The sequence below is a fragment of the Neolamprologus brichardi genome, chromosome 14 (assembly GCF_056152115.1).
Source record: "Neolamprologus brichardi isolate AB-2024 chromosome 14, ASM5615211v1, whole genome shotgun sequence".
In the NCBI taxonomy this organism is placed as follows: domain Eukaryota; kingdom Metazoa; phylum Chordata; class Actinopteri; order Cichliformes; family Cichlidae; genus Neolamprologus; species Neolamprologus brichardi.
In genome coordinates this window covers 14975342-15003010 of record NC_142117.1, presented here as the reverse complement: position 1 = coordinate 15003010, position 27669 = coordinate 14975342, and the positions used below count along the sequence as shown (strand labels likewise).

The window sequence follows — 27669 nt, the reverse complement described above, 5'->3', positions numbered from 1 at the left end:
TGGTGGAGGGGGCTGGGAGCCGTATTGTTCCCTGGAAATAACTGCAATTAATCTCTCCGCTAATTTGGGAGCTGTTCAGACCTGGAACTGAAATGTCTCTTTTGATGATCAGTCAGTTCACCCTTGGGATTAAAATGCATCTTGAGTGACCACCTGTAATTGGATCTCACTACCCCGCTCTGTATGCGAGTGAGCTTTACATAATTTCGATTTGTGAAGACTCGAGATCAAAGTCCGGCACAAGTCCATTTCTGAAACCTACGTTTGACCGGACCTGCTACCAGAATCAACATGCAGTTATCTCCAAGTCGGAATGCACTAAGATCTGACAGATTTTTGCATAAGGCTGTTGGCCAACTGTGCATGTATATAAATAAATAGTGAGTAAACCTGTTTGTTTAATCACAGGTGGGCTCATGGTGGGGTGGATTTGACTTGGAGGGGACCCAAGTCTAATCCGTTTGATCTTCATTTGCAAACGGAAGTCATGTAAATGATTATCTCCATATAGAGAGGAAAAGTCACTGGAAGACACTGGACATGCATTCTTATGCCAGGTGTGAACTAACATGCCTGGAGCTGTCCGCTTGTGTTAGGATCACAAAGAAGCCTGTTACTTCCAGGTCTGAATGGTGCCTCTGATTGGTTGTAGCCACAGCAGGTGTGGATCATCACGTCTTGCTGTGGAATCCTTACGTGACCTCTGAGCCGGTGTGCGCCCTTGGTGGACACACAAGCCCCGTCATTGCTGTCTGCTTCCTGCAGACCAAGCAACAACTCCTCAGCTACTCCAAAGATAAGGTAGGAGTGCCCTTCAGTGGGTGCGCAGACCCGCTACTAGTGCAGATAATGTAGAGATGAAGAGCCCCGTAATTGTAATATTAATTGTTATTCCTTGCTTTAATTACTGCAGACGAACGAGGTGTTGGGGACGAGCATGTTTCACATTTTTCTTGCCACTGTCAGCTGGTGTTTCTTTTATAGCCTTGTTTTATTTTCTGATGCAAAGAGGATGTTGGTGCTTCTGTTGCTTTTCCTCTCCCTGTTGTAGCACCGTGCATGTTTGCCTTCTCTTTGGCTTTTCTGAAGAGAATGAATATTTTAGAAGTGATTTATGTTCCATCTGCCTCTGCTCAAACACCATCTGCCACTGCAAGAAACTCTGAAGGCTTTACCTCAGTTCACTCTGAAAGAATTTCTGGAGCAGCGACAGGCATGTTGTTGCCGTTAGAAGCAATATGGCCACTAAAACTGCAACCAGAGGAGCAGTTCTTCATGGTGCAACAATGTATTTGTTTGGTAATCACTGAATAAAAGTTTTTTTGTAGGAACGATAGCTTTTAGTGGCACTTTTCCTTTTTAGGAACATGTGGATATGTACCAAAATATCTGCCCTTAAGCACAGACACATAAGAGCCCTTATTATCCTTCCAGGTGCTCTGTCTGTGGGACGTGTCCAGCCAGCTGTGCACACACCGTCTGGCCGGTGTCTTTCCAAACATACAGGGGGACACACACCCCTTCCTGTTTCTCAATGAGGAGCGCCAGCACCTCGTGCTTTCATTCAACAGCCTGCTTCTCCTGCTGGAATCCAAGAGGGAGGAGAAGAAGACCAATAGCCATGAACATCCTGTTACCTGTGTGCTGTATAACAGTCGGTTCAGACAGGTATGCCAGTGACATGGTCTTCTGTGACCTGCTGTTTTATTTCTTTGTGTTTCCACATGTACAATTAGTACAATAGGTAAGTTCTCCAGTTCTTCTCACTCCTCTTAACAAGCTGTTTCCCACTTACACGGCAGCAGACACCAAACAAGTGAAAATGAGCACCTATTGTGCGACACTCGTGCTTCTCTTCCTCCTCTTGTTCCCATTATGTATTCTTCAGCGGTGGCTTAGCGCTAAAATAAGCGTGGAGAATGGATTGGTTATGTGAGCATCATTAAAGAATGCATTTGCGCCTTTGCTGTAGCATAACGTGGATCAAACTCTCTCTGCAGGTAGTCAGCAGCGACTCTGCCTCCTCTGTGATCTTCTGGCTGACTGACACAGGACAAAAGGTCAAGCAGTTCCACCGTTGCCATGGTGATGCTGAGATCTCCACCATGGCCCTGGACGTTACGCAGACCCGACTGTTTACCGCGGGCGCCGACGGAGAGGTCAAAGTAGGTGGACAGGCGTACTCACACACACACACACACACGCTCACACGGATTTGTACGCCTATGAAGATGCACAGTACAGCTGCAGGCCAGTCCTCATGGGAATGTTAAAGCCTGAGTGAAATGCAAAAGTAAAGTGTGAATTAATGTGGAGTAGCAGCTTTTTAGGACAATGTTTCTAGGAAATTGTTGTATTTACTCCTGATATGGGCACTACAAAATAGATGTGTGCAGCTGCAAACCAGCATGGTTACATTTACATCAGCTGCGACTCACTGTGTTAGATTATTGTGTGATTAACTGTTGGCTAATGGCCAAACGTGGATTTGAAGGGACAACACCAGCTTTTTGACAAACTGGCACAAATTTACCCCCAAAATGGTAAAATGGTTGGCGTTTGTCTCTAATGGGTCTAAAGGTACTTGCCAATTTCCCACTGGCTCACTGTGAATTCAAATAGTGTTTTTGCTCAGGTGTTGGAGACTATCAGAGGTGATTATCAGATGATATACGTTGTAAGACAAATAATATCCCTAAGAATTTAGATTTAGCAATATCATTTAGTGTTCCCATTTGTATCTCTAGCTGTGTCAAGCTGATGTGGGCGCTTTATGGCAATGCTGAATATTTTTCAGTGTGAGGAAGAATATTTTTTGTTTGCTGTATTCTTATTTTATCACTTCACAATATTACATTTTTTTTGTTTACAAGTTTATATCTTCATTAATATGAAATAATACTTTATTTTGTATTGCCTTAACTTCCGTCAGCAATAACACTGTGTTTTGAGTTCATTCCTGCCTCTGTGAGCTTGCGTTTGGGTCCTCATCCTGCCTGCACACAGCCTAATCATGACAGAATCAAATCTTACTGATCTCATTTACATTTTTCAGGGTTTGCAGGATATGCTATAATGTGTAATCCTGCCTCTACACCGCCACAGTGAATATTACATCAAAAAAATCCAGATGTGATTGAAATTCAAGGGGTTTGACCAACATTTTGTTGTACCAATTTAGGACAGTTAATGCTGTTAATACATAAACAGTGGCTCTAAGGTAACTGGACAATCTAACATAATTTTAACTGGAAGTATTATTTTTAAGAGTTGGATGAAAATCCTTTGCAGTCGATGACTGCCTGATGTCTAGAACGTGGACGTGAACAAATGCTACGTTTGCTCCCTTGAGTCGCTCTGCCGGTCCACCTTCAGTTGCTGCTTGTTTGTAGGTCTCTCTGCATTCACGTTTGTATTCAGTAACTGAAAAGCTGCATTGCTGAGTTTAGATCAGGTGACTGATATATCCTGTTTCTTTTGTCTTGAGAAACTCTTGGGTGACTTTCAAGGTATGCGATGAGTCATTATCCATTTACACTGTTAAACTCTGATCAGTTACACAGTGTTTGGCTGAATCTGAGCAGAAAGTATAGTCCTGTACACTTCACGCAGTTAACACTCACATCAATAAACACTAGTGACTGGGTTCCACTGGCAGCCGACATCTTAACAGAGCTGACAGGCAGTCGTGCCTCTCTGAGAGAGATCACAACTTGGTTAAATGCTGTGAAATTGTTTTATTTAACCATGGAAATAATTCTGTCATCATGCACTTTATGTGTCTTCTGTGGTCTGTCAGGCCTTTTTGGTGTTGCTGAGCATTCTTCCGCTTAAGAATGAACCATGTTGTTGATTTAATCTTTCCTAAAGTTTTTGCTGAACAATTTTTTGGGCCCTGCGCCAGACTGGCAACCTGTCCAGGGTGTACCCCGCCTCTCGCCCTGTGACAGCTGGGATAGGCTCCAGCGCCCCCCACAACCCTGAAAAGGATAAGTGGAAACGAATGGATGGATGGATGGATGGATAGATATTTCAGGCATTGGTTTTTGTCCCTAACTTGCACTGATATCTCATTGGACCTCATACATGAAATTACAATGAAAAGTGATAAAAATACAAATTCAACACTTCTTATGCTTTGTTTATTTATTAAACTGTGACATTGTCCAAAAAAATTGAGCCCAACAGTACATATTGTGACACATGGAGTGCTTTTCCCTGCATATACAATCACTTAGCAAGGCCATGATGATTCACTTGGTAAAGTAAATCCGCTTGGCATCTTTCTTGGCCTTAAGACACATTTTCTTCTTGAAACCTCATAAATGGTGAACTTAAAAACCCAGAATATGGTTTGAAACATTGTTTCAGCTGAAACTGGCACAACATGCTTGAGTGAGTGTGTGTGTGTGTGTGTCAGGGTATCACTAGTTAGGTCATCATGTTTAGACTCATTCACTCCAAAATTATTTAGGCCAAATCTTTAAAACAGTGTAATTTCATACACATTTTCAATTGACTTCAATCACACAAATGCAGAAATAATTATTTGCAGTATCTTATTTATTATGAGAATGTCATGACTGATCATTTGTACCTACACCACCAAAAATGGGGGCAAAAGGAAGGAGATCATGTTTAATCGGTTATAAGAAAAGGTTAGAAATATAAGTGCTGACATGAGCAGTGTCCACAGAAACCTCTGAATCTCAGCTCAAAGCTCAAATAAACCATTTCTAATAATAATATGAAACTAAACTGGGAAGTCATAAAGGAACTGACTCACGAGGAAACACATGGAGGGGCACACAGCCATGAGGGAGAACGCGACACAGAACTGAGGGAGACGTGGACATAAATACACAGAGGTTTAACGAGGGAAGTGGGAGCACACGGGGAACACAGCTGAAACAGATAATCGTAACGAGACAGGGCAGGAGTGAACACAACATGACGCATACTGACGAGAGACTGTCAAAGTAAAACAGGAAGTACACAGAGGTTCAGACAGGAGGAGAGAGAGAGCACAGACATAACAGGCTGGGGAAAACATTGAATGAAACACAAGGAGGGGAGACGAGGGCTCACAGATACAGAAGGGCACACAGGGGGTAAAAGTCACAAGGGGAAAATCAAATAAGGAACAACTTAACAGAGCAACCCAGGAACCGTGGCCTAAATAAAGAACAAAATACAAAAATACATGAAAACTAAGAATGCTGGGCAACCATGGCCCAGGACCATGACAGATTCGTTAGATCTAAATATTTATTTATGAGAAAAATCTGTTTTCTTACACTGTCGTTTGTCACTAGATCTCCTCGGGGCAGAATCCCCTCTTGCACAGTTTCTTCTTTGTTGGTAGTTTAAAGACCTTTTTGCTGGCAAGCCATTTCCTCATAGTAAGCTCTAGTTAAGTTTCAGTGTCTGGAAATAATGTTACAAATATTAATGTTGATTTTTTTACCAAATTGTAGTGGAATCATTTCAGTCAGACGAATCAGAGTAGCACATATGTTCCAGTATGAATCCAGTTTTTACTACAAAAATAACAGCTGTGAGAATCTCGAACATAATAATGAGTTTTAATCATTACTGAACATGTAATAAAAAGAGCTTATCATCCAGGAGTTTGAAGCACTTGTGAGCTTTGTTCAGTAGATTTCGCTCGTAGAAATTTCCTTTTTCGAAGTTATTTGTTTCCAGATGTTTGCAGTGGCATTATGTTTGGATCCCAAGCTGCCCCTGCTTCACACACAAAGGAGCTTCTGACTGAATTACAGATATTTCTCATGAAATTTCAACTAATGGAAACTCTAATTCAAGATATCCGTAATTACATTTCAGCTATAGAAAAGGAAACTCTGAGATATCATTAACATCATTTTTGAATAGTTAGAATTACAGCTCAAGATATCTACAACCTCATTCTGACTAGTTAACCCCTCATTTAAAATGTATAATGAGGAGAAGGCAGTTATCTCGAATTGAGGGGAATTAAATATATCTTCAGTCGGAATTGCGACTAATCAGAAATTAATTTTAGATATGCAAAATGGGAGTTTTTCCAAGTAGTAATTCCACTGCAGATTCAGCCCATGCTCATTTTGGATTTGAAAAATGCAATTAAGAATATCTGCAAGAGAATGTGCAGTGCACTTAAATGGACACCATTTCTCCGAAAGACAACGACCTTGTTGATATCTAAAATGTTCTTTTTGGGCTCCGAAGAATTGAATGACAGATTTCTGCAATACACATCCAGTGTAGGTATTAAATGTGAAAACAGCTTGCCATATGTAGCATTCTGAGACTGCTTTTAATGACTTCGAGCTTACTGCAGTAGTTCTCTGCGAATAAATAAAATAATTATGCATTTTTGTAATCAATATAATCAACCACATCAGCTCTCTGACCCCATGAGACCTTGTGAGAATGCATCCATGTGCAAGTAGCATCAGAAATACTTGCACCGCTGCTTGAAACAACCACACAAGTCATTCTCAGCAGAAGAAGCAGGGCCCCCCCCTGGGCCAATTAGTAACACGATGCATCATCGCTCCAATTTTCATCAACAATGAACCCGTTGCGTAGCAGTTAGGGCCATTCCAAATGTGAAATTTTGACCTTTTAATTACAGTGTCCCCATTGAGCCAATCAGTGTTTCTTTGTGAAATTGCACAAACAAAGACGCAAAGTGCGTCATCGTGTAAAATTGGACACAGAACAAGAAATGGTGCCTGAGCTGTGACGGGGGATTAATGCCCTAATGTCATGTTGCTTTATCCCCCCTTGGGGGAAAAAATGACACTTTCAAAAGTAGAAAAACACACATTGGTTTTATTTATTTTTTTAAATCCTTTTTTAAGACAAGAAAATAAAGCTGTAATTCCATTTCCAGTAAATTTCCTTAAGCAACATACACCCACTGGGCGCTTTGTTAGCTGCAGCTTAATAGTACTGGGTTGCCTTCAGAGCTGCTTCAATGGTACAGATTCAGCAAGGTCCTGAAAACAGTCCTCAGGGACTTTGGTCCATGGACATGACAGCATCACACAGCTCATCCATGATGGGAATCTGTTGTTCCATCACATCCCAGAAGTGCTCTATTGGATTAATCAGAATGCAGGATCAGAGGATCAGAAGATGGGTATGCTGTGGTCATAAAGGGCTGAACATGGTCACCAACAATATCCAGGTAGGCTGTGGTGTTTAAACTATGCCCAGCTGGTACTAAGGGGTGCAAAAATAAAATATCCCCACATCATTAAATCCCTACCCCCAGCATGAAGAGTTAAAACAAGGCAAGACGGAGCCATGCTTTCCTGTTGTTTACTGTAAATTCTGACTCTACCATCGTAATTTTTCAGAAGAAATTGAAACTCTTCCTTCCGGGCAATGTTTATCCAATCTTCTGTTTCGGTGAGCCCAAGTTAACTGTAGCCTCGGTTTCCTACTCCTAGTTGTCAGGAGTGGCACCCGGTGTGATCTTCTGCTGCTGTAGCCCATCTGGTTCAAGGCTCAGCATGTTGTGCATTCAGAAATATATTAACTGGTTGTAACAAGTGGTTACAACAAGTATTTCCACCCAGAGCTGCCACTCACTGGATATTTTCTTATTTTGGGACCATTCTTTTAAAACTCTAGACGTGGTTGTGCAGTTTCTGAAATACTCAGACCAGCCCACCTGGCACCAACAACAATGCTACATTCAGAGCCACTTAAATCCCCTTTCTTCCTCATTCTGATTCTCAGTTTGAACTCCAGCAGCTTGTCTTGATCATGTTTAGATGCCTAAATACACCGACTTGCTGTCTTGTGATTACATATTTGCATTAATGAGCAGTTGAGGGTGTACCACAGACTTTAAAAACATTTCGTGTTGTCCAAATGCATTTAAGTGTTATTTTGGCTTCTTTTCAGGTGTGGGACTTTAACGGCCGCTGCCTTCACAGAATGAATGCCGGCCTGGGTCGTGCTGTCAGGATCTCTCAGGTGTTGTTGCTGAAGAGAAGCATACTGGTGATGGGCTGGGAAAGGTAGTCGTGTATATATTTAAGAGATGTTATTATTTTGATTATTGTTGTTTTGCTCATTTGTGTTTCATTTTAAACACTGAATCCATAATGTACAACACTGAACAACTGTGTGTAAAAATGACTGTGTGTGAAAGCATCTGCGTGTGTGTTTGTGTGTTTCTGTCCTTTCTTGCTCTGTCTGGCTGCCAAAATCTCAGAGCCAACCAGACATCTGGACCCTAACAAGTCAAAACGCTCCAGGGCGCTCATATTTGCTTTACTATCACTACCTCATATTTGTGTGATTGTGTGTGATTGTGTGTGTGTGTGTCTATTCTTTTTATACTCACATCACATCTGCTCTTCATCATCATCATCATTTCACACCCAGTGAGCTGAACTCAGCAGTGTGCTATCATCAAGTTATACGACTCGCTCCCTTTCTGTCTTTCCGTCTCATCGCCACATGCGCGCACACGTCCCGACGCGCGCACGCACGCAGACACACTCTTTCTCGCTCTCTGGGGAGTCACAGTGGTAAAGCGAACATAGACGACAGATCAGCAGCAGTAAAAGAAAATGGTGCCGTTATGACTTTCATTACTCATATAATTTCCTGTTTCTTCGCATCAGCCTAGACCGCAGTTTAATCCATATAGCGCTGTGTCACATGGCATCCAATTCAAAGTCCTATCAGCTTCGGCTGCTCAAGCGATCTCACGCGGGTTGAAATATCCACATCCCACTGCTAGACATACTTCTCAGTTTGAAACCAAAGTGCATCATTATTTCATTTCACATGCGGCAGCAGCTCAACAATAAAAAGCAAAAGTTCTGTGATGAGAGAACAAAAGAGTAAAGAAGAAGAACTCATTGCAGGTGTGCTAAAAGTCCTCCTGAGATGAAGAATATTAAAGCGTTGCATATTCATGATATCCCCTGTAGCGCTTTAGTGTAAAGGAACTGCTTCCATGTTCATTACCAACACTGCCTTGATGCATTGCAGGTGTAAAGCAAAGTTTGAATGTGTGGCAGAGGAGGTATAATTTATGGAACAAATAGCTGATTAATGCAATGTTTCTTCAGACTACGGGGGGAAAAAAAGCAATTTCATGGGGGCAGCATGGATGGCGAGGTTCAAAATTTGTAGTGAAATTAAATGAATATGATTTTTGTTGGGAAAATAAACAAACGAGTCTGCTAATGCTATAATGATTACCTTTAATGCACTCAAATTCAACTTATTTCTTTTTTTTAATGAGCAAAATAAAACTTTTTTCTTAGGGGGGTGGGGTGGGACATAAGCCTGCAATAGTTCTGTGCAAAATCTTGGACCAGTCTTCATATCTTTATATTTTGCTTCCAAGGAGTCACGCTTTATTGTAACATTTTTAACGTGCGCAGTAGGTCTCCAGGTTTTCTGAAAGTTATTTTCAGTCTAAACCTGTACTTGATCACTTTTTGGTTTTTTGCTTATTTCTTAAGCCTCTTAACACTGACCTATGAATCATGCAATCATAAAAAGGGCACCGATCTCGAATACCTGAACCAGTGCTGTGTCTACACATAACAGACAACTTAGCAAAGGATACATTTTAAATGGTATCTTTTGGCACTTTGTTGTTAGCAGCCTGTCGTAGAAGCACATTATTTGTTCCAATTTCCTTTGTTGAATCTATAGAAAATCCCAAAGATAACACAGTTCAACAGGCATAAAATAGGATTTTTGCACCAACGAGGTGATTCCCAAAGAACTATTAGCTGAAAATGACATATCTCAGCATGCTGTGATCTATACATAGCCCCGCATTGCACTGCTCCCTTCACCTTCAATTTAATCCATGCTGAGATTCTTTCCTTAAGTAATTTAAAGAAACTGGACAAGTAGAGGACAAAAGAGGAAGACCTAGAGGGCCTAAAAATACTATGTACAGCAGATGAATATTATCTGAAAGTCATGTCTTTAAGAAATAGGAAAAAAAAATCTGACAAAGGCCCAAAGAGATGCATTTGACCCTTTAGTTGATCCATTACCAGATAGTTTCTGAAGCCTCATCAGAAACTATCTGGGTAGCTGTCAACAAGCCGTCTTAAGGAAGGGAAATGGGGACACAATGAAACACTGTCAGTCATGGATTGGCCTCTCCTGGAGCCGGACCTCAACATCACTGAAGTAGTGTGGATTCATCTTGACAGAGAGCAGAACAAAAGGTAGCCGACATCCAAAGAAGACCTTCGAATGTCCTTCAAGAAGCCTGGAGAACTAGTCCTGAAGACTACAAGCTACAAGAAACCTGTCTATAAGAGTTCAGGTTGTGTTAAAGAATAAATGTTGTCATAACAAATACAGACTTTCAACATCTGAGATTTGTAAATTTAATTATTTTTTGCCTTATTTACCGTATTTCCATGTGTATTTGCCAGCATAATATTAAAAAAAAATGAGAGGTGACTGTTGGGTCTGCGCTTCCACAGGCCCCGCTGGTTTAGAGACTTATTCCCGTTAACAAAGCAAGACGAACAGCTCAACCGGTTTTCACATGTTAGCAAGGGGAACCGGACGGCAGCAGTCCTCTGCCGTTGGTGTCAAGCGAGTCCAAAGAACCAGATTCCCCTGCAGCCTTTTATTTCTGTGACACACAGTTTACACAAACACTCATTGTAAACCCCCCTATAAAAGGTTAAAACACTGTGTATGTGTATGCATGTGAGTGTGTGTGTTTGTGTTTGGGGGTGCGTTTGTGTGACCTCCTGCTCACCAAAAGGGTCATAAAGGCAGGAAGTTTACTAAACAAGAAAACAGAACCTTCACATAGGATGTGCCTATAATAAAACACTACAGCCTCCCCACCATTCAACAGGCTGGGGAGGGCAATAGAAACAGGAGAATGTCTTTGATCATACAGTTTGAACCAAGACTTACAAATTTAAGTACAATAATGGCAACATTTAACAATATGACTCCAACAGTGACTCTATACTTTTACACAGTACTGTAACTACTGTGTAACTAACTAGCAACTGCTGTTGCTAGGGCTGCTCCGAACTGCCAGTAATACTGACGATCATTATAATAATAATTTAATATAACATGTATCCTGATTAACACATATTGTGTTGCCTAAAGAAAGAGAATTAATAATGATGGTCCAGTGTGCATCTTATCTTAAAACTGTGTTGGAGTCTTATATGTGTCATTTTTACACCATTTTCTTCCCTCTGTGTTTGTCCCTCTGTAGGAAGTTAACAGTTTTCCGCCTGCATTCCTTCTTGCAGTCTACTGTTGAGCCCTGTGAGTGGAAGGGGGGACTCCAGCATTGCGGTGCTGTACTGTGCGCCGCGTTCCAGCCCCCACAGACTCTAGTGACAGGTGTGTGTTTGTACATGCAATGTAAATGTTTCTTTTACTCAGTAAAGTTTTGCAGTAACAGAAGCGTCATTAACAATGCATGTGTGCATTCATGCCTGTAGCTTTTGTGTGCACCTTTCCTTTTCGATTACACTTTCACAGCTTATAAGAACGAGAGCTTGTGCAGAAGAGAGAGAGAGAGAGAGAGAGTTGGAAGAAAGGGGGAAAAAACAAACACAGGCTAGGAAATTAAAATGAATCTGAGAAAACAGACTTTAGTTAAATAAAAAATAACTGGCTGCAGTTATCTGCTGATTAAAGTAAGTGGTGTTGTTATCAAAGGACTCAAGCTTCACGCTTCTCTGTCTCTGCTGGAAATGGCTGTGTGTGTTTTTTGTGTGTTTGTGCACATGTGAAGGTAGAAAGAGACTTAATAGAGCTCAGAATTCACAATCAAAAAACTGTACTGTGTGTGTGTGTGTGTGTGTGTGTGTGTGTGTGTGTGTGTGTGTGTGTGTGTGTGTGTGTGTGTGTCCATTTTTGGCTTTTTTTCTCTTTGTTGTTCTTGTTGAACGTCAAATAATATCCACAGTATAAACACAACAAAACTCTACAATATAAATAAAAAAAAAACATAAAAAATAATGAAAAAGTGAAGTGAAAATACCCTAATTAGAAACTCCCCATGTGGCAGATACAGTAGATCTGCCAGACCCTTTTAAGTCGGTGTTCTCCCCTGTTGGCCTTTGTTGGTGCAAACCACATTACTCAACAACAAGCACAACAGCTTCCATTTTCTCTGTTGTGGGCTCACATTTGCCTCCACCACAGACCGAAACCTTTAAATGTGAGAATGACTTAATTTGCCATTTCCATCTTAATTAAATTCACAATTAGAAGCAAGTAAACTGGAAAGGTCGTCAAGTATAATGAGGACAAAAAACCCTCACACGTGTTCCTGTCAGTACTGCATCTTACTAGAAAATGAAGAAATCCCTGTATGTCTGTCTGCGCTCTGAGTGTGGAGGGGAGGGGCTTTAAACACAGACAGGTGACACAGGGACTCATAAACTGAGATGAAATGAAAGAAGTGTGTTTGTTTTTTTTAAGTGAAAAAACTAGAAATGCACAGATTGCACTTTTGATTGGTTGATTATGATTTTGTTTCATAAGTTTTTTCCCACTTCAGATTGTCAGCACACACGAGGGGAAAAAGGGTTATGCTTGTAAAATTATGTGGTCCTCCAAACTGCTAGATGTCAGTCCCTGCCAGTCTCGGCAGGGACTGACATCTAGCAGTTTGGAGGACCACATAATTTTACAAGCATAACCCTTTTTCCCCTCGTGTGTGCTTTTCACTCGAGTGTTTCTCATAAAAAGCAGAAACTATCTTTTGAAGGCAGTTTTCCTTTATTGGTTAAATTGATCCTTTGCCCAATAAATCACAATCTTCCAGGTTTGTGGCAGCAGATTGGGAGAGGTCTTTTCCTTTCCAGTGTGACTGTGCCCCAGTGCACAAAGCTTGGTCCATAAAGGCATGGTTGAATGAGCCTGGTGTAGAAGAACTTGACTGGCTCACACAAAGCTCTGATCTCAACCCCATCAAACACCTCTGAGATGAACTAGAATTACTGCAAGCCAAGCACTTCCCCTCCAGCAGCTGTCTGACCTCACAAATGATCTGGATAAATGGGCTGAGATTCCCACAGATACACTCCAAAATCTTGCGGAAAACCTCCCCAGAAGAGTGGAAGCTATTAAAGCTCCAAAGGTGGGACGGACTCCACATTAATGCCTATGGATTTAGAATGGAACGCCATCAAAGCTCATACTGATGTCAGTGTGTAGGTGGTCAAACACTTTTGTCCCTGTCCCTCGCCAAACAAATGCAGGTGCAACCGATTTACAGTTTATAAATAAACTAAGCAACTAACAGTGAAAGAAAAAGATACTGGTTATTGACCAAGAGTGTTGACTAGTGACCAACAGTCAGCTATGATGCTTTTTTTCTGCGACATGCTTAAACAACTGTGACATAATTAAACAACTTTTTTTATGTATTTGAACACTGATATTTTTCTGATAACACACCTAAAACATACATCACAATTATTAATGGCATAACGTGTGGGTTATACAAAGCTGAACCTGCAAAGGGCAGAGGTAGTGAAGGTGGATGAGTTTCTAACCATCCAAAGCCACTCAGTGCACTCACAGAGCAGTAAAGAAGACAGTGCAGGCAGGGTGGAGTGAGTGGAGGGTGGATGCAGGGGATGTTAGCCAGAGGTGACAGATGTTAACAATTTCACTTCTCATTAATTAATTAATTAATAAAAATCATTAACCGTCTAATCAGTGAATGAATGTTTTTTAAATCTAACAATCAGCAGGAGCCACATTAAAACCCACTGTAATGTAACAGTCTGGTTATACCTAATAAGGGCGACAGCTAATTTAAGTTTGAAGTTTTCTAAATCTGCAGAATTGGTGTTTGGATGAAATGGTTAGATGACGACATTAAGAAAACTCAAGTGTTAATACTGGAGGCTAAGCAATCAACCTGTTCTTACAGGCACTGTTTAAACAGGCTCTGCACTGGTTCATCCAATAAGCTCAAGATCTATTCCCAATAAAAAAGTTACAAGCAGTTCTCTTTTCACATTCTGTTTCTATACTTGTATTTTCTAATTCTGATTCTCTCTGCCTCTCCCTCCCTGAGTCCTTGGAGAAACAATTACTCAGTACCTCACTGAGGGTAGAACTGTTACACCAAATGTGAAAAAAAAAAAAAAAAACCTGAACACTGAAGAACATTTTCCGGCGTTACCGTCAAAATGATTTGGCAGCTGATTAGTGCATGGACTCAGTGGCGTGAGCTGCAAATGACTCGCACATATGAAATCAGGGTAGTGTCCTAAAATCACACCAGCGCTTATCAAAATGCAGAAACACTGGGCGCCTCTGGCTAATGGAAGAGCAGACGAGAAGCGTTCGTCTTCCAATCACTCTATTTTTCATCCCACTTCTTCGAGTTCATGTGAACTTTTCAAAAACATTTTTTCTAAAGTTTTTATGCATGATTAAAAAAAAAAGCTTCTAAGCTTCTTGTGGACCTTGCAATCCCCCCCTCCCTCCTTGGCACTTGATCACATCTGCCAAGCTGTCACACTGAGTATCAGCCATCATTAACAGAGAAACCAAGTAGCTGCTCTTTACATGGACAAATACATAGAATTAACGGCTCTGTCATGGTTTTTAGCATGTGAAGACGGCTTGCTTTGAAATGTCGGCATGACCCCTCAGTACTCATCACTTTCTAAGGTTTTTTTTTTTTTGCCTGGGGGATTGAACTGGCAATCCTCCAGCCACTGGTCCACTTGTATAACCCTCAAACTGCAAACACTCTGCACCCAATTTGCCCCAGTATGCTCTTCACTTTGTAAAGTTGTATCACTTTGGCTCACGTATTGAAAGTTCAGCTGCAGTTTACCAGTCTGTGTGAACAGCGTGCAGACACAAACTGCAGGGCCCCTCTCTGGCCTTCTGAGACAGATCAAGCCCACAGATAAGTACTGAGAGCGATAAAGTGAGGGATGGAGGTGGAAAGGTAGATAAGAGGGGTATTCTCGAAGCTGGAGGGAGAAATGGTTTGGAAGGAAATGAATAGTTGGAGCTAGAACAAAAAGCACGAATCAGGAGCTACTTTGGAAACTTGGAAACTTCTTCAAAGTTCGCTGTGCAATTTCTTTCCCCGTGCTCAGCCCCCCGCCATCAATTTATTTATCCATTTTTTATCTAATCTCTGTACTTTAGACTGCCCACCCCTCCATCTACACACAGCCCCGCATTGCACTGCTCCCTCCACCTCCAATTTAATCCAAAATGCCCAATTTGAATTATGTTTATTAGAACTCTTGCAGTGGAAGCAAGGGTGAAATGAGTGTGTTTCTGCCTTTCGAGCATCTATGTGTCTGTCTGTGTGTGCATGTTGTACGGCTGCAGGGAGGGTGCTTGTATATTTTAAGAAAAAACTTTGGAAATGTGCAGGCTGAATGCAAATGAGTCACCTCATAAATCACATTTTTTATATTTTAAGCTTCAGTGCTTTAATGTCTAGAAGGAGAAAGCGTTAAGCTGGGGGGAAGAATCAAAAACATAACCTTTGCGACAGCTTTTCGTCATCAGAGGTGCTGGAATATCCACATCTGCTAACATCTTGTCCAAAAAATTCATAAAATGGTGTAATTCATTCCTAACTCCTCCTACATTTGAATATCCTGTGTGTTACTCTCCTCCCCTGGCCTTTGGGCATATGAAAGGGATGGAAAAAAAATGAATGAAAGGGAGGGGGTAAAGGAAAAAAAAGTGTGAATCGCATTCGCATTGCTATTTCCTCCATTTCCACGCTTATCTTCTCGCACATTAAAGTAAAAGGTGCATGAGAACTGTGCGCTATTTTCTACATTAACTTTTGTTTTTTTTTGGAGTTGCAAATTCTTTCTTTGACAAATCCACCGAGCAAAAAGGCGGCATCTAAAAGCGATGACGCATTAGTTTCAGTTGGCTGCATATTTCTTCGGGGTTGTAGTGAGTAATGCTCTTTTCACATCAAAGCATCGGTGCTGCCAAGTTATGCGCTTGTGCCGCCGAGTGAAGGCAGTGGTGGCATCATGGCCACCAGTGAGAAAAGTCAATTTAAAGTTCTATTTGGCCTCGCACCTGCTTAGGAGACGGTGCACGTGTCTGTGTTTGTGTATATTATTTTTGTGAGTGTGTGTGTGTGTGTGTGTGCGCACGCATAGTTTGGGTCTCGAGTTGAATCAAGTTGTAGCAGGAACATTGGGTTGATGGGGGACTGAGGCCTCCTCATCCATATTCAGTGTTTGGTAGGTTCTGCTTGACTTCTCACTCACACACACACACACGCACGCGCGCGCGCGCACACACACGCACGCGCGCGCGTGCACACACACACACACGCATTTCTGTGCGCACAAACACAGCAGGATATATGGGTTCTGTGTATCTCCTTCAGTCTAACCCCCCTTTTCACTTTTCCTTCCTTCCTTGAATCCCTTAATCCTTTGTGAATGAAAAACTTCTAAGCAACCAGTCACCAACTAATCTGAAGTTTGATGAATGGCCAAAATGTTTTGCAACAAATAGAAATAGCAAGTGCAGAAATCAAAGGACGTGATGACAACAATGAAATTTTTATTTTTTTTTGAACAGAGGGGGCTCTTTTTGTGTATATATAAATCTGTTGGGGGAAAAATGATAAACAATATTTAATATCATTGATATTAAATCAAGTGATGCCACTTGAGTTGGCATTAACTGAGGCAGAGGAATGGAAGTTCAAAAATGACTCGGTGGAGTCAGAACTTTTTACCACAGACATTGTGCTGGTGGGTTAACTGGAACAGGTTCCATGGACTTCCACCAAAAAAAAAGCTGGCACCACAAATTTGCTGGGCCCAAAGCTGATTTTAATAGACATGGGAGGAGCTGCCGCGAGAAATTCACTAATGACTGGCTGATGTACCAGACAGATTCTGTCTGCAATGATTTTCATATCAAGGAAATTACTTGTCAAACCTGTCAAAATGTGAGCTCGCTCTCACAAGGCATCCAAGGCAAACTGGCTCCATGCTGGCACTTAAAGCAGTAGCACAGGCTCTGTAATGGTAAAAACTAGCTAAAAACTCATCTGACCTCTGTAGCCATTTGTGGGCTTGAGCTTATTCGCTAAAAATACAATGAGTATAACATCTTTGTTTCTGCCAAATCAATCAATCTTTTTAAAAACAAAATCATGTTTTACAATACTGAACAAACGTTTCGGGCAACCCCTCATTTCTTTATATTTTTGCTCCAAGGCCCAAGACTTTCTTGTAATTGTTTAAAGTGGTCTTGAGCAATAGTTCTCCAGGATTTCTGAGGATCTTTTAAAAATTTTCTTTAGACTTTGGCTGCTTTTTCATTCATTTTTAGTCCCATCCTCGTGCCCGACCACATTCAGAGGACTGTTTTGTTGTTTGATCTGATCTATGAATCACTCAAGCCTAAAAAGGCATCAAACCTAAGAGATGAACCGATGTTGTGTCTGCACTTAGACCACTTAACAAAGAATCATTTTAAAATTGTCTTTTGTCTTTGTTACTAGCAACCTGTCACAAAAAACACATTTTCCTCTGGTTTCTTTAGTTACATCTACAAAGACAAATAATCGTCAGTATGTTTGGGAAAGTTCAGGAGAGACGTAGCACAGTGAGTGCCTACAGCCATCTGTGATACACGTTCTGGGCTCTTTCATGAACAGTTTAGGTAATTAACACCAGTATTAACTTTGACAGCTATTTCCGATTTAGTTTTAGTCAACCAAATAACATGAATCAACTGTAGACTAAATCTACAGTTCACTCAATCAACTAAAATCTAACGTATAAAAGTTGTTGTGTTTTTAGCGGTGAGAGTTTCTCCACACACTTTACAAAGCTTTACACTTTATCTGGGAGCTTCCCCCTTCCTGTTTTTTGGCAGCAGATCAAATGTGCGCATCTAACCATACTGCAGATTACTACCGATCAGTTCACTCACTTCCAAACTCAGCCCATTTTAATGTAAAACTTATTTAGTTCTGATTAATTCTCATTTTTATTTGCTGACAATGAGTGTCAATACATTTCAATCTATACATTTCAATGTATTAAAAGCATACCTGGATAGAAAAGGACACAGTTAAGCTCTATCAGTCTCCCCAGAGCCTGAACCTCAACATTACCGAAGCAGTGTAGATCATGTGGATAGAGAACGGAACAAAAGGCAGGTGACATCCAAAGAAGAGCTTTGAATGTCCATTAAGAAGCCTGGAGAACTATTCCTGAAGACACCTTAAAGAAATGACAAGAAAGCTGCCTAAGAGATTTAGGGTTGTGTTGAAGAATAAAGGTGGTCATAACCTTCCTCTCGTGTTAGGGTCGGCACCGACCCATTTTAAATTTCAAATGCATAAAAAATCACATACATTTGTTTATTGTATCAAGGCTTTTTGACTTTGTCAGGAACCTCTATTTCTACAAAATAAAACAAAAAAAAAAAATTCACTAAATTATAAAATGCCCTAGTTGAAATTATGACCTTTGTGTTGTTAGGGTCGGTTTCGAACCAGGTATAATATTATGAGTATAAAGCAATAATTAAAGCCAAAACTGAAATCATAAGTGCACTGTCAGCTAAAACTTTGACAGCAAGCTCCTCTCCTAATCATATGAGCTTTAGGGGATTCTTATTTTGCGTTTTTTTTGCAGTATATCTGCACAAAAACAAAACAAAATAAAGACGGGACATGTCAAGACATGTGAGGTGAATTCACTCATTTGAGTGGCCATTTGACTTCCAGAGTGCACATTTACAATTTGCAGCATACAAAAATGAGAAGAAGATTCACAGTGAGCCAAGTTCTGCATCATATTTTTGGTGAAAATGAAGTAGAGGACACAGAGCAGCATAGCGATTCAGATGGGCAGGCACATCTGATCAGAGGTGGAGGTCGCTGGTGCTGAAGCTACTCCTGCTGAAAGATTCAAGTCCAAAAATGGTAATATCTTTTGGAGCTCAGTACCTCATGATGTACATAGAAGGGCAGCTGCTGCAAATGTCATCAAAATGACCCCTGGAATCACAAGGTTTGCTCTGACCAAAGTCAGTGACATCAAGAGATGTTTTGAGCTATTTATGCCATTGTCACTAAAAAGAATCATCATTACTATGATAAAACTTGAAGGAAAAAAAAGTCCATGGCTACATGTGGAAAGATATTGATGAGGAATACCTGGATGCTTTCATTGGTGTTCTTCTTCTTGCTGGAGTGTACAGATGCTGCAATGAGGCCACTGATCAACAGGCAGAAATATTTTCTGGGCAACGATGTCACTTCACACATTTGATATCATTTTGATTCAGGAGTCCTCAGATTTGACAACAGAGAGACCAGACCGAGGTCTGACAAGCTTGCTCCCATCAGGGATGTCTGGGAGAGATGGGTGCAGCTTCTTCCCCTGATGTTCATCCCAGGGCCAGAGGTGACAGTGGATGAACGTCTTGCCCACTTTTCGAGGAAAATGCCCCTACCGGCAATACATACCCAGTAAGCCAGGGAAATACGGCAGAAAAATCTGGGAAGCCTGTGATGCAAAAACCAACTATGGCTGGAATGTACAGATTTTCACAGTCAAAGCTGCGAGTGGCATCCCTGAGAAGAAACAATGAAAATGTGTGGTCCTCGATATGACCGCTGGACTGCAGGATCACAATATCAGCTGTGATATTTTATTTTATTTTTTTACCAGATATGACCTCGGACAAGAACTTCACAAAGGAAACTTCACAAAGGTGTAACTGTATCATTGGGAAGTGATAAAAAGCCCACAATTACCCACGACTATAACCAAAAGAAAGGAGGAGTGGACTTTTTCTTTTTTTCAGTTTATATTAAAGGTCTACTGCTAAAAAACAACACATTTTTTTTTGTCTTTTCTTGATGTAAATATCTATGGGTCGAAATTGACCCGTAACACCATAGATGTCATTTTAGTAATTAATCTTAAAATGAAAAAAATCAATAAAACAGATTTATTGAAGAGATGTGTCCTATACCCCTCACTAATAGTCAGGTAACACAAAAACCTTTTATTTATTAATGTGATTCTCTTGAGGTTAATTTTACAATTTTTTTAAATTGAAATCGAGGGGTATAGAGAAAAAAAAAAGACCCAGAGGCCCACACCAAAAGTATTAAAACCAACATTTTCATGGATAAGGAAGCCTAACAAGATAACCAAGAGATGAGAAAGAAATTGGATGATCACTCATTGTTTTTAGTGTATTTTATAGCCGATTTAATTCACGGGTCAAAACCGATCCATTAACATAAGAGATGATATCAGAAAGCTAACACAAGAGGAGGGATAACAAATACTGACTTTCAGCATTTGACAGTTTGCATACATTTTAATAAATCACCACCCATTTCCCATTTTCTGAACAAAATATAAGCAACAAAGGGTGACTAGAAGTTTTTGCACAGAATTGTACGTCTGCCAGTCACTGCTGCTGTTACTAACTCTGACACTGCAGTCAGAAGTATAATAGTACTAAAGTATAGAGCTGCAGTTCAGACTACAGGTGTTAGAGCTATCCTTGATACTACGGTACATCTACTACCATCACTGCTGCTCCCATTGACGCTATTCTGCTGCTAATGGAGCGAAGCCTGTAAGCAACGTTAGACAGACAACCCATTCTCCCCCAGTAATATCCCAAACACAGCCCTTTCATTTGATGATCCATTTAAGCAAACTCTTTTTGCCACCACTGGGAGTTCAGGCTGTGTTGCAGAATAAAGGTGGTCATACCAAATACTGACTTTTGAGTTTGTTAAAATGACAAACCGTGCAAACGCTTTTCTTATTATATGTTGTATCTCCACCTACGTTTGCACACTTTTCAATAAATTGCTGCAGCTCTTTTTTAGTATAAAAAGATGAGAGGTGGCTCAAGACTTTTGCACATTGCTGTGCAGTGATAAATCTGTGTAGTACTATTTTGTGTACGTACTTCTTTGTATTTCTTGTTATTATCCCCTGTTTAAATATGCACTGTGATGTGTACTCTATGTATGTTGTCAAAATTGTGCAGGCTAAGTGCATCAAAGTGATTTTAAAAATTAATGAGGGGGATTAAAGCATCTACATCTTAAAGCTCAACATTGTGTAGATGATGCAGAAATCTGCTCTCATTCTCTCTGACCCTCTCTGTCTCAGCCGTACACACACACACACACACACACACACACACACACACACACACACACACACACACACACACAGGACATGATAAAAGTCACTTGAAATACAGAAGCTGGCCCTGGGCTGCATGAATAATGCAGCAGACTGGCACTCTCATAAACTTTATACCTCCTATTGCTCACACACACTCACCTCCCATAGCCAACACACTCCTCACACATCTCATTAAGTCCTGCTGTTGGACTGTTGAGCGACCTGATGAGATTCCTGCCGTTTTTGACAAACACATTGCCATGCATGTGCTCTTGCTTATATATAATGTAGATTACTTCAAAAGCACTTCTTCTTGCAGTAAAAGTTAGGGGTTGAGTGTTGGAACAGATGGTAGCTGGGGACAGATGTTGAACTTTATCTTTAGAGAAGTTTTTAGTGGCCAGCTTGCATGATTCAGCAGCAAGATAAGAAAGTAAGTGTGTGTTGATAAAAAGTTTTCTTTTGTGTGTGTGTGTGTATAGTCTTTGTATTTCTTTTACTGTGAAGACACTTGGTAAACGCAAGAACTTGTAAAGCACAGGCGGTGAAGTTTACTATATACTGTCATGAAGCAAAGTACAGTTTTTAGAAGGGTTTTTTTTTTGTTGCCAAGTTCTTCCTCTGTGTTTTGTCCCTCTTCTGATGTGAGCAGGAAGCTACCATGGCGAGATCATAGTGTGGAACAGCAGCACAGAAAAAGCTTTGAGGAAACTGAGGCCACATGACGAAGGGGAAGACCGCAAGAAGCAGCAAGGTGCCACTTTCAACGACAGCAGCTGCAAACACATTCAAACCGTCTTTTCTGTAATTATTATTAGACGTTAATCCTTCCAAAAATCTTTAAAACAAGGAGAAATTAAGTTAATGTTTTTTTGCCTGTTTCAGTTTGCTTTGTCTTCTGTTCCTCATTCTCAACTCTGACCCTGTGGGTCCTTTCCCCACTTCTCACTTCTCAACGTGCTTTTGAATGACAGAGGACTCGGACAGCTGCGATGCCATCACCAGACTGTTCTTCATTCCAGGACGCACATCTGTAACAACTGCAGGTATAGATTGTGGACTCTTTAAAGTGTTATTTAAAGTAAGTCCTAAAAGATGTGGGAGGCTGTATGTTTGTGTAACGCTGTGGGGCAGCCTCAGCTCAGTACTAAATGTCAGCCGAGAGAGAGTGGAGAGAAAACTATTTTCACCCAAACAAATTCCGTATTTTGACTTTTCTAACTTTTCTCCTAACAATAAAACAATCGCATTTGCAAATCAGCTAATTTCACCTTCTTGCTGTGAGCCTCTTTAAGCATGCTTGCTGTAAATGTGTTGTAGTTTTACGTGCCTGCAAAACCAAGAGCGGAAGCTGATGCAAACAATGAAGTAACTTTAAAGGCGTTCTACATTTTAAAATGCCAGATCTGCTGAATATATGGGCTTGCATTTATTTATTTATTTTTAAGGATGTTTTACACAGATTGTGTGTCTGGTGTTTACATATTTTAAATACAGTAAGGCTGTGTGGAAATACTGTACAGCATCTGCACATCACTGATCCTTTGATGTAGCAAGTTTTCCAAATTTGTAACTACTTTCCTGCCAAAGTTTACTTTCCTGTATTTATTTAAAAAATTCCCTGGTCCCTTGACTTTTTAAATCCTTTTAGATTTATTCTTGCTGTTAAGTAGCTGCTGCTTCTTTGAGCTGTAGCTGTTAGGTGCTTTAAAAACAAAAAAAACACGATCGGCCTCTGCGCCTGCTGCTGCTGCTCAGGCTTGCTGTAGCAATGAGGTATGTGGCTCTGTTGATGATGTTAGTGGAGCAGTTTTTTCTATGGGTTGCCAGATACAGGGAGGACTAAACAAAGGAAGCCCTGGCCATGTTTATTGTTGACAAAAAAAAAATATCTCATTGTCAGTCAGAACTTGTACAGATTTCTTACTAATTTGACTATTTCAGTGCTTAATGAAATATGTTGCTGATCTTTTTTGTTTTTTGTTTTTTCAGTATCGTGGATGTTTGAGATTCCCACTTAGCAATAATATGAGCATTTTTAATCCATAATTGATTTTGTAGGCAGATTACATTTTAGACCACATGGGTACACTCTAACTGCCTTATTGTAACTCTGTTTGACTTTCTCTTATTGGTACTTGTGGTGTCGCTCCCACAGCATGCGTTTTCTTTTTCAAATCTAGTCCAAACACACGTCTAAAATAACTGATGCCTCTGGTTATTGCAGCCATTTCTATTTCTGCATTTCCATCAGGCGCTGCAGATTTGGTGTCCTGCGGGGGTTCAGGTACGGTCAGGCTCTGGAGCGCCCAGCACGCCCGTCTGGTAGGACAGTTCACGGCCCACGAAGGGGACCTGGGATCTATTGTAATAGCTGTCAGTCCCTGTGGAGAATATTTAACCACAGCTGACAGGGAAGGGACAGTCAAGATATGGGACGTGAAGGTGGGTTTGTGCACAATTTTGTATATTGTGGTGTTAAAAAAAAAGGAGTAAAAAAGAGAAAATGACGGAGACTGATGAAAACAGAGCCCGAGGGTGGGACAGAGATCAAGAGGCAGACTTTAATAGACAGTGAAGAAAGAGTGGACCCTGGATATTTCCATTAAATCCAAGCGTGTTGTTCACTCTGAAAATGACAGCCCTGTCTGTCATTGTGATGTCTCAGCAGCTTGCTGGAGTACAGTGAAGACAGTCAATCATTTAGAAAATCTCCCCTGATGGATTAGTGGAGAGAGGTAATGCCTCCATCCTCTTTGGGTTTTTTAAAAAAAATATTATTTTAAAGCAGTAGAGGCCATTAGAAATGGATGAGATTTGTAATTGCTTCCTTTTTTAAACAAAAGATATTGTTTTTGTAGACCACCTCGATTAGAAGAGGAGTGATGAGGAGTCATCACATCATCAGTAATGTCATCCACGTCCACTGAGATTCAGTTCATCACACGAGAATGTCCCATGCGTTTGGTCACTGAAGAGTTTTCATACCTCAGAGAGGCCTTTCGACTTTTTGACTCTTGTTATGAAGACTTGGATCGTGCCGTCAGTATGAAGCATAGCTGCATCACTGTCATGCTCATAATCACAGTAAAAGAACACCCTCTCGGGTATTATTGCCACAATATTCGGAGCTCAACTCTCTGTCACAGTTTATAAGGGGATGAATTCAGATGGGTACGTCTCAATTGGCTTCCAGTTTAATTTATGGAGATTTATGTATATATAGTTGAAGCTGGGCAATCTCAGTGCTCTGGTGGAAATTCTGTCCCTTCGGCTAGTTTCGAGCGCACCTCAGAATCAGCTGGATAACTAACATGATTGCACAGTACAGAGTTGTGCGCCCAGACATTTCTCAGGTCAGTCGCAGGCGTCACCTTAAAATGATCTGCAACTTAGTTAAATAAGTTTAAAGTATTTAAAGTAACTGAAAATAAATGTTTTGTGCTTAAATTGCAACTCTTAACACGGAACTTAAATCTTGTAGTTATTAGGTACCCTCAGTGTTATCTTATTGTAACACATGAAACTCCTCCTATCTGAAAAGGTTCTTATCTATAAATAATAATGTAATTGTAATGTTGCCTAGCAACCACCTAAGAATCGATAAAATGATCCATTTGAAGCCTTTATGCAATATCATCACTTTATAAAAGCATTTCATTTCAATTTCAACAGACCAAATATAAATGATTAAAATACCAAACTATGATTCACCAGGTGTATAAACTGTAACTTATGAGTTACAGTTAACAGGTTATAAGTTTAGAGGTTTTATTTACTCTGCAAAACTAACAAGCCAAAGCAGTAAATGTCAGAAATTGATTAAAAATGTACTTCATCTGCTTTAAGATGCCAATAGAGGCATTCATGGCCAACTAGGTTACTACCAACATTGGAAATGCTAACTGGGCCAAAGAGGACATCATTAGCTAATATGATTCTGTGGGTTATACAGGTTATGGTGGAAAAGTCACCTTTTACAGCGGGATCTCACTTTCATTGTACACTCCAGCTGCGGCAGCTCTGTCATTAAAAAGTTTACTCTTCAGGAGCCCCAGCTAAACATAGCCCTAAGTCTTTCTTTGAAAAAAAGCATTCGTCTCACTCTGTGTTATCTATGTTAAGCAAAAATATTCACAACACAAATCATCTCCAAAAAGTCGTATCTTTCCAGGATTTTACTGCACTGTAATATTAGCACTAACTAGCTTTTCTTCAGTGCAATATCAAGGATTTTCCTTTATTTCAGGCTTCAACATAAATCATCAGCTCATGAGGTTTCATTCCATAGAATGCACAACACACTTCTCGCTCAGTCTTTTGGCATACCATAATCACCTATTATGTACTACATACAGTTTTATATGAATTAAGTACCTCAGTCTTTTAGTCTTTTTTTATGTCTGCCTGCAAAATCTATGGTCACCAATAAAACACACAAGAAGTGGTAATGAGAGTGGTAAATCTGCCACTGTTGCAATTGTAACCTGCTGTGTGATTTGAGAAAACATTAAGCTTAGCAACGGTAACCATGGGTGGCGAGGCGCAGCGGTTGTGTAATGATCTGTTCCTCTGTCCCTCAGTATTATTGCCTCACACCAGGTGAAGGAGTCAACAAAGAACTCCCAAAACTGCTATCTAGTTTCCATCCACACCTCGACCACGTGACTCACCTGGAGATGTGTTTACATGGCGATAAGCTCCTCCTCCTCTCAGCATCGTCAGACTGCAGTCTGGCTCTCAGTTACCTGCCTGGAGAGACCGTCGGTTTTTTCGGACAGGTAAACAAATGCACACAAGTGCAGCGTCTTGGGTTACGCAACACAACCTGCAAGTGTGTAATAAAGAGTTGGTTGGATGAAGATATTGTTCAGTGACACAGTGGCAGGCTAACGGCCTTATATCCTCACACTTGAAATGCAGAGATGTTCAGAAGGGATCTGATAAAGCCTAACCTCCCTCTCTGCAGCATGCTGGTGGTTGTTAGCTTCCAGTTGACAAAATGAATGTGAAACCTACCATCAAGCCATGGTTAGGCGTGTGTGTGTCAAAAGAGACTCATGTGAAGTTAGCCTGGGGCGGTGTCTGCTGAGTGTTGCTTCATTTGAGTTTGCCTCAGGCCCACACACTCATTCAGTCGCACACACATTCACACAAATTCACTCCTATGATTTCATAAGAATACAAAGAACTGCATAGATGCATGAAAGCTAATACATTTACAGGCTCTCTACATTAAATTTCACGGTATGGAAATACGCTGCTTTCCCTAATATAATGTTTTTAAGGCAATAGAAGAAATTCAGTGCATAGTTCGTGTTGCTTTTTATACTTTAAGAAGTATTGTGCTACATTTTATTAATTCACAAAGCCTCATTAGACAACATTGTTCAGTATTTCTCAGGTTCTGCAAATAATACATAGAATTTTTACAGCCATGAGAAAATACAGACAATAACACAATTAATAATAATCCTGCAAACTCTAGTGTCAAAATCCAGATGACTCTTATCAATTCAGTGGAAAAGTCTTGGGGCTGCAAGGTCATCTTGCAACACAACACACTCGAATATTCTGCTCATCAGTGCTGTGCATGATCTGTAGAGTGATCCTTGGTGTTTGGAGAGACCTGGAACGCAACAGCCGCAACAGGAAACGGAGCAGGACCAGAGTGACCGAGGAAGGCAAGAAAACACCGGACTAGAGATCACCTCTGGCAAGCGGCGAGACTAATGTTAACCAAGGACACGACTCTCCTGCAGAGTGAGGACAACTGGGGATAAAGGATCAGAAAAAGGCCAAAAGAGACAAAAGAGAAACTAAAGTGGTTGCAAGAGGAACTTTATTTAGCTGATTTGAGTTCTACATGATTACAGTTTTGTTATTCCTGGACTGGATAAGTACTTAAGAGAATGAATAGTTTGCTTATTTTAAAAAAATACACTGTAATGCTTTCGCTAAAGAAACTACAACATTGTGTGCCAAATGAGTAGAAGAAAAATAAAAACACTACTGAATTGTAGCATTTGGGGATTTTATTTTTATCCCTTAGGATTGTGTAGTGTGTGACAGTAAGTCGTCATGAATGCGTTGAATATCTGCAAAGAAAGAAAACATTTAAATTGCTCCCAGTTCTGTGATTTTTATCACCAATAATGCTTAGAAAAAAATACTTCGTGAGATTACAGTAGTTATTTTTTTAAGGTTGTTCTGTGTTCTAATACAAAAGTCAGTAAGAGTCGAGACAGCATTTACTGGTGTTCTCAGAGTCACTCTTCCATTCATTGCCAGTGCAGATTTTTAGGCTTTATGTATTTGACACCATACTTTGATTTTCCTGTTGTTCTGTGTCTTGTAATCAAAAGTTCATGCCACTAATGCAGATGGGACTGACCTGGGGATGATTGCTTGTGTGAAATCAGAAAATCCATCCATCAGTCCATGCATCAATAACTGATGA

General features: G+C 40.5%; 1 protein-coding gene across 1 annotated transcript in view; it reads left to right on the top strand.

Annotated features, from left to right (window-relative positions):
• LOC102776511 (cilia- and flagella-associated protein 337-like) overlaps positions 1-27170 on the top strand; it is a 35989-nt gene extending 8819 nt beyond the window's left edge. The window contains exons 7-16 of the mRNA XM_087851498.1: positions 653-801; positions 1435-1668; positions 2001-2165; positions 7924-8039; positions 11258-11388; positions 21862-21963; positions 22184-22255; positions 23464-23654; positions 25793-25990; positions 26814-27170. Of these exons, the coding sequence (XP_087707624.1) occupies positions 653-801; positions 1435-1668; positions 2001-2165; positions 7924-8039; positions 11258-11388; positions 21862-21963; positions 22184-22255; positions 23464-23654; positions 25793-25990; positions 26814-26942 (1487 nt within the window). The 3' untranslated portion in view covers positions 26943-27170. The remainder of the gene's footprint in view (positions 1-652; positions 802-1434; positions 1669-2000; positions 2166-7923; positions 8040-11257; positions 11389-21861; positions 21964-22183; positions 22256-23463; positions 23655-25792; positions 25991-26813) is intronic.
• Positions 27171-27669: the final 499 nt, after the last annotated feature.